At 36.4% G+C, this 7,566-nt stretch overlaps 1 protein-coding gene across 3 annotated transcripts in view; it reads left to right on the top strand.

Annotated features, from left to right (window-relative positions):
• Window positions 1-7,566, top strand: part of POT1 (protection of telomeres 1) — a 91,763-nt gene that overhangs the window by 50,128 nt on the left and 34,069 nt on the right. For all 3 annotated transcript variants that reach the window (XM_046670479.1, XM_046670480.1, XM_046670478.1), the window contains one exon: window positions 7,182-7,312. In XM_046670479.1, the coding sequence (XP_046526435.1) occupies window positions 7,182-7,312 (131 nt within the window). The remainder of the gene's footprint in view (window positions 1-7,181; window positions 7,313-7,566) is intronic.

The following is a 7,566-nucleotide window of genomic DNA, read 5'->3' as shown; positions in this document are numbered from 1 at the left end:
TCTTCAGATACTTTGTTAAGACAGATTCTAAGATAATATCTAAGTTCCTTAGAAAAGTGTGTTATGATTAGCAGTAAAGAAATGCTGCTGCTGCTGCTGCCACCACTGGCCAGCTCTTAGATAGCCCTTACTTCACCACGTGTTAGGTGCTATTCTAAACACTTTACATATACTTACTTATTTAATTCTACCATCATATGAAGTGAACGCTGTTATTATCCCCATTTTTCAGATAAGGAAATTGAGGCACAAAGAGGCTAAATGATTCTCAGTGTCTGCCATAGCCTTCAGAGAGGGAGAATTTTTGCAAGTACCATATATTTGCTGTAGTAATAACCTGCATTAATTTTGTAAGGCTGATTGATCAGCTACTGTGTGTTATAGATGCTGTGCACTGAGAAGACTAAATACTAAGTCTCGAAGCCTAGCTGTCTGTGTTTTCTGATTAAAAAGTGTCTGCTTCCCCTCTGGCATTCTTCAGAAATTGTCTATATGTAGTCACTGTCCTGAAAAATATTTGCTATGTTACACATAGATCAATTGTAATACAATAAAGATATGTAATTTATACATCGGGCACCTTCCCACAGCTAAGCTATTATTAAAATTAGAAACTCTCTTAACCAACCTCTTCTTACCTGATTTGACAACAAACAAACGTTCTCCAGTCCATCTGCAAAACCCTGTAACCAGTGCTTATGTCATCCTGAACTCTCACGCTTAGGAATGGCTACCTAATGCCCCTGCTCATTTCTGTTCCCACTAGTGGAATTGTATTCTTAGAAGAATTGTGTTCTTACAGTTTTATTCCCAAATCTGTTTATACTCCTTTTACTTATTCTAATTAGGTAATTTAATTAAATCTTGTATAAACTGATGAATGTGAATGTGAAAACACTGATTTTATGAAAACTTAGGTTGAGTGCTTTGGAAAGATAATAAACAGGCAGTGGGCCGGATTTGGCCTGTGGGCCATAGTTTGTGGATCTTTGATTTATAATATTGTGCTTTCTACTTTTTCCTCTTAACACCCACAATTCAGTTAACTCCTCCTTAGGTAGTCTCACACTTAAACATACATCTTCTTTTATTGCCTTAGTCTTTCCACTAGGATTTCGTTCTTTTTCAGATACCTCAGGAGGCACTCTCCTTAAAAAAGGAGGGAAAAGTCTCCTTTTCTTTTATTCATTCAGTTTCTGAGTCAAAAAATAAATCTTAAGTATTACAAAGAATGTAAAAGTACATATAAGTGTCATAAGAATGAATTCTTTTGTGGGAGTAGGGGTTGAGGAAGATTGGCCCTGAGCTAACGTATGTTGCCAATCTTCCTCTTTTTGCTTGAAGAAAATTGTTTCTGAACTAACATCTGTGCCACTCTTCCTCTACTTTGTATGTGGGACACTGCCACAACATAGCATGAGGAGCAATGGGTTGGTCCACACCTGGGATCCGAACCTGTGGACCCCAGGCCACCGAAGTGGAGCATGTGAACGTAACCACTACACCACCAGGCTGACCCAAGAATGAATTTTTATAGAATCTTTCTATGATGATGTCCTTGGGGTCTGTTTCTGTGAAATAACTTTATAGGTGAGGTTTCATTATAATGATATTTTAACTCTTTGGTAATGAACTTTACTTTAGTATGGTTAAGACAAATGGATAAAATAGTAAAATAGTAAATAATAAAATTTGGATACAGTATAACTTTACCTGGTTAGAAAAACTCTCAAAAAAGCCTACATCATAGTTTTAAGCATCATATTTTACTTTCTTGGGGATTATTCTTTATGTTTAAAAAAACATGCAACATGAAGACAGTACAGTGTTCTGGTTAAACATAGAAACATAGGAATCAGACATGCAGAGTTTGTATCCCACTTCTGACTTACAAGATGTTTGCGCTTAAGTACCTGCCTAGCCTTTTTAAGGAACTAAATTCTTTTGTTTGTAAGCTGGAGGCAGTAATTTCCACTACATACAACTCTGTAAGAATTCAAGGAGATAGTGTATACAAATTTCTTGGCACACTACCTGGTGTATAGTAAACCCTCAGTAATTGCTAACCACTAAATAATATATAATTTTCCTCCAGTTAGAGGCCTGAGGATAACATACCTTGCTTAACATAAGTACTGTATTTTTATTTTGTTTCCTTTCTGAGAAGTAAAGTGCTTTATTCCATTTCTAAAAATTAAATTGGAATAGTATTTATTTTACATGTTATTAATTTTTATTTGATAAATACAAACTATATTTAGGACTGTAAATATTTTTTACCAAAATTCAATATCACTTAACGTTAGACATAATTTCAAACTCTGGTCAAACCTCAGTCACAGTTAGAAATTTAACTTAAGGTCTCTTGTGTTTTGAACCACAAGGTTGTGTATGAAATCCACAAAAACTTTTGTTTTTTACCATTTTTCTAAAACAAGAATGCTTAATGTAATGCTCACCAAGGATCCAGTACCATCCTAAGGCTGTTTGTTTATCCAGTGCCAAGCTTAAATGTCAGTTTCCAGTTATTCTAGAAAATGTCTTGTGAATCATTAATTCTCCCTTTATTGTGATGAATTATTACATATACAGGAAGTATAAATTCTGTACATTAGCAAACGTTGGCATATAAAATAACACACAAGCTAAGATTATAGCATTAGTTTTTAAGGATATAAGTCAATATAAGGAGAGTATAAATTTTCTAGGAAAAGGTGCCATGCCTTATTTATTTATTCTCGCTGAATAGCAGTTACACCTAGCACTAAGTAGACACTCAGTAAATTTTAGATTGATTTGTGTACTAAATTTTTAAAAAACTGTTGTATTGGAAAATAGTGAAGGAAAGACTAAGTAGGGTTCACTAAGCAGAACAGAAGTATTCAGCGCTCTAGAGTGGTGGAGGGAATCCCCAGGGAGATTTAAATTCTAGAGGGGTTTATTCAAACTATGCAAGTATGGTCATTCCCCTACAGTTAGCATCTATGGTGATTCTGCTGTTGTATAACATCCACTCTACACTCACCGCTGTTAAAGAGTCTTACTGAATTAAATCTTATATTTGTACAAATTCTCATTTATCACTCTATGTATATATGCAGTATAGATATTTTTTTTTGCTTTCAAGGAAGCTTTTGCTGTACAGAAAGATTTTCTCTTCTTTTTTCTTTCTTATTAATAAAATCATACTTTATGAAAGGATTTGAACACATAGTGGATTCCTTTGGTTTATACTTGCTAAAAGTCGCAGGTGGTACTTCCAAAAGAGAAAGTGTAAGCCAAGAGAAAGGAGGTAAGGAACAGGGACTTCACATATGATGGTCCAGATAAGCAGTACACAAGTGTACTCCATCAAGGAGATGCCATTTTCATTCACATAGAGTCACTTAGAGGAAAAAATGCATGTGTAGATTTCAGGCCAATTCCTGATGCAGCTGGGAAGCGCCCTCTTCTACATAAACGTGTCCCAGTGCATAGAGCCATTCCATTTACCCACTCAGAATTCTGAATAGGCCCAAACTGACTCTGGAACACACATCTGTTGTGCTGCTCTTTGGGCAGCCCCTGAGGTTGCTTCTCTCTGTCTCTCTCTCTCTCTGTCTCCCTCCCTCCCTCCCTCCCTCCCTCTCTCGGCAGTCCATTCCCACCCTAACGCTGAACCTGGCAAAGATGTGTCTAGGGGAATGGGGAGAAGGAAGGGTCTGGAGAAGGAGTATGCATTGCAGGTGACACATGTGTCCCTGTTTCAGAGAGTTTGTGTGAAAAGGCCAGAATGTAGATGTGTGTGTCTGTGTGAGCAGCTGAGGCTGCTACTCTCTTGGGCTCAGTAAAGTTCCTTTGTAAAGCTGTTCAGGTTGTATAGTATTTCCATTTGAGAAAGGAGAGTCTTTGTAATTTGCACAAAGGCATGCCAAAGCTAGTGGTGGCCCTATGAAGACCCTCTAGACACTGGGCCTACCCAGTGTTTCTCAGTGTCACCTGGAATCCTTTGCAGTACATCAAGTCGTCTTATGGAAGGCTGACATTTTCTTAGGAAAAAACAAACACTAAGACAATTTTCAATGTTTTGAAGTTTAGATTAAATCTGATTATTTTAAACCAAAATCCCACTACCCTTTTTTCAGTTATCACATTCTTTAATTTTGCATATGTGCTACAAGGACTGGGCTCTGTCAGTTCATCTTGGCTAACCTTTACATTCAACTATTTACTATTATTTATGCCTGTTAAATTTGCAGTTTTGTTGTTATGTTATATCCCTAATTTACGAAAGTGGCTTGTTATAAAGCATTTAAAGTCAGAGGACTAATGTAGAATTCCTGCGACTTAAAATAACATTATAAATATAAGTAGTAAATAGTTCTCTGGTACAAACGTGACATGTGAGTTTGTGTATTCTGTTACACATGAATCTGATATGTGATTTTGCAGAATCTGTCAAGAATCCAAAATGTACAAAAACCAAGATTGATAATGTGTGCTTGAATTGGATTTTGTTAGACTAGTGATCTTTGCCATTGTGTTTTGTCTGTCATGAAATTTTACGAAACTTAAAACCTTCAGAGTGTCTTTTATTCAGAGTACATACATCATTATCACTAACGTGCTGCTATCTGTTTTTGCATTCAGCTTCTGATTCATCTACCAACAATTAAAGGACTTCCCTGTCAATATTATTCTCTTTGACTATTGGAAAAATTTTTGAGTTCTAAATTCTTAACTGTGTTTAAGTAAAGAAGAAACTACAAAGATAGTGTTTCCAAACTTCTTTTTTATCTTCTTGAAAGGTGTTGTAATACTTTGAGCATTGCAGTGCAATGGGGATGATTCATTTCATTCTTGCATCATTCTTCTAGACAATTCCCTCATTTCCCATTTTTAAAATTTAGTCTTTTTAAACTATAGATAGGAATAATGATGAAATAATTACTAGGATAATGAAATGGCAGACTATTTCAAGATAAAGGAAAAAAGGTGAGTAAGATCCCATAATGTATCTTAGATTTATAAAAGGGTACAATAGAGCCGTGTGATAATTGCAAGCAAGAATGTGTTTTATTCTATTAAAAAATAAGTAAAACTTATCTTTAATCTTTGGAAGACTCTTAAGAAAGAAAAAATGTCATGAAATAACACTTCTTACAGGTAGTTAGAACTACTGAAAAAGGAAACTGAAAAACTAAAATTGGGTCCAATGGATCCTGCCTAGTACGTCAAGAGATGAGGATGTAATTTCTTCACTCTTTTTAGAAAGGCTTATTAAGGTTTTGTTTTTAAAGTTTTTTTATGTTTTCTGAATTCCTTCCCCCCTTCACGGTAACAGGTTTCTCTTTTCCTCCCTCCCTCCTTACCTCTCCCTTCTTCTCTCCCCACTTTCCCCTCCTGTTCTTTCCCCCTTCCCCTCCACTATTCTCTCTTCCAGTCCACCTATCTCTCCCCTCCCCCTCCCAATGTCCTTCCTTCCTTCCTTCTTTCCATTTTCGTTCTGTATTTGCTAAGTGTTTGCTGTCTTTACATTTACAAATGTAGGCATGGTTTATTTTAGGTTGTAGACATTTGTTCTTTTGCTTTGTATAAAAGTAGTTTGTTTTTTCACTTGATCTCCTCCTTGAATGGGAAATCTGATAGAGACAAGTAGTACTTGCACAGGGCATGTGGACTGAAAGCATCTGTCCAGGGTGGGTGGGAAGAGAGCCTCCTGAGGCTGTAGGCCCCCTAATGTGATAATGTGGAGGGAGTTATTCTGGGTGCTGACACCTACATTAGAAGTGTTACCACTTCCAATTTTATCAGTGAAACTTCCTTGGAAAACAGCCTGTGTTCCAGGAAGTGGTGGGGTTAAATACTAAGATACCAAGCCTGCTTACCTAAAGTCATTTTAATGGGGAGTGGGGTTAGGATGGGTGGTCATTGAAACAGTTGTTCTATGTCTGAGCTTTTCATTAGCCCTGATTTTGGCTATATTTTTCCCCCCCATCCTTAATCCCAATGGCTCCTGTCTTTGTGGTAGCCACATTAGAGTGCCTTCTGGATTGTAGCCTCCTCTATTCATTTTATCACCTAACCATCTACTTTCCCATTTCCTGAAGTATGTTGATATTTTCTCCCCCTCTCCTTTACTCCTCTTCCTTCACTGTTCTGGGTTTATTCTTTTCTTTTAAAGATTGGCCCTGAGCTAACGTCTGTTGCCAATCTTCCTTTTTCTTCTTCTTCTTTTTCTCCCCAAAGGTTCCCAGTACATGGTTGTATATTCTAGTTGTAGGTCCTTCTGGTTGTGCTGTGTGGGACACCACCCCAGCATGGCTTGATGAGCGGTGCTATGTCCCTGCCCAGGATCTGAACCAGCAAAACCCTGGGCTGCTGAAGTGGAGAGTGCAAACTTAACCACCTGGCCACAGGGTTGGCCCCTATTCTTTTCTATCTTTATACTCTCATCACTAGAGTACTGGGAAGGAGAGGAAGTCAACACATTTCCTCAGTATGCAATTTTCTGAAACATGCATATTAAAAGGCAGCATCTATTACCATTTTTACAACCGTCAGTGTTTGAAGTTATCATTTTTGTGGTAAGCTATCAATTTTTTTTGCCGGTTTAAATTGTATAAAAGACCTCTTGTTCTAATGTGTAACCTAGTATAGGTAACTAGCAAATCATCATTTTCCCCTTTGAATTTATTATTATATAGTTTTCTATGAATTGTGTGTTCATTTGAATTACACATTTTTTTGTGAAGTCCTAGATTTTATAACCAATTTTCATGGAATCTTTATGCAGTATATGACTCTTCCTTGCTGCAAATATCTTCTAGTCTTTTGTTTTCACTCTAAATTTGTTTATTTTATAAATTATGTATTTTTTGAATATGTTTATCTGCCTCATGATTTCTAAACTTTGAAGTAATGAAAAAGGTATTACCCCTCCACACAATTTATGTTAAGTAGGATTTTTTTGTTTTGTTTTACTAAGATTTCTAAAATTCATTTTTTGAAACAGTTTTGCAAAATAATTTGGCAGTGTATTTTGAGAGCCAAGAAAGCGTCTCTCTGTTTTGATCCTATTCTTAGGAAACTTAATTAGAGAGGGGAATAAAATTTGTTTGGTGTTCTGAACTCAGCATATTCTTATTTGTCATATGCTTTGAAATACTAAAAGTCAGGGAAAATATTTTTGTGTTTTCCAGATTACTGCTCGGTTGTAACAATTGTGGACCAGACAAACGTAAAGTTAACCTGCCTCTTCTTTAGTGGAAATTGTGATGACCTTCCAATGATTTATAAAAATGGAGATATTGTTCGCTTTCACAGGCTGAAGGTATAGTTCATACTGTCTAGAACTTATGTTTGTTTGCGAGAACTCTGTATTGTTCACTAAAACTAGGTGGCACTAATTGGTTGTTTTGTTAGAACATGACATCAAGCATTTCAGGAGATAAGAAGAAATGTAAGTAGTGAGACTTCAAATAATTTATATTAGGAAACTTCTTTTGAAGAAACTGCCTGCCCTCCTTCCTCAGAAATGTGTTGGATACCGTGATTCAGACTAGTTGCTTTCCGTCTTCTCACTGC

The sequence above is a fragment of the Equus quagga genome, chromosome 8, assembly GCF_021613505.1.
Source record: "Equus quagga isolate Etosha38 chromosome 8, UCLA_HA_Equagga_1.0, whole genome shotgun sequence".
NCBI classification, from domain to species: domain Eukaryota; kingdom Metazoa; phylum Chordata; class Mammalia; order Perissodactyla; family Equidae; genus Equus; species Equus quagga.
The sequence above is the reverse complement of the archived record's forward strand: the minus strand, read 5'-3'. Positions and strand labels throughout refer to the sequence as shown.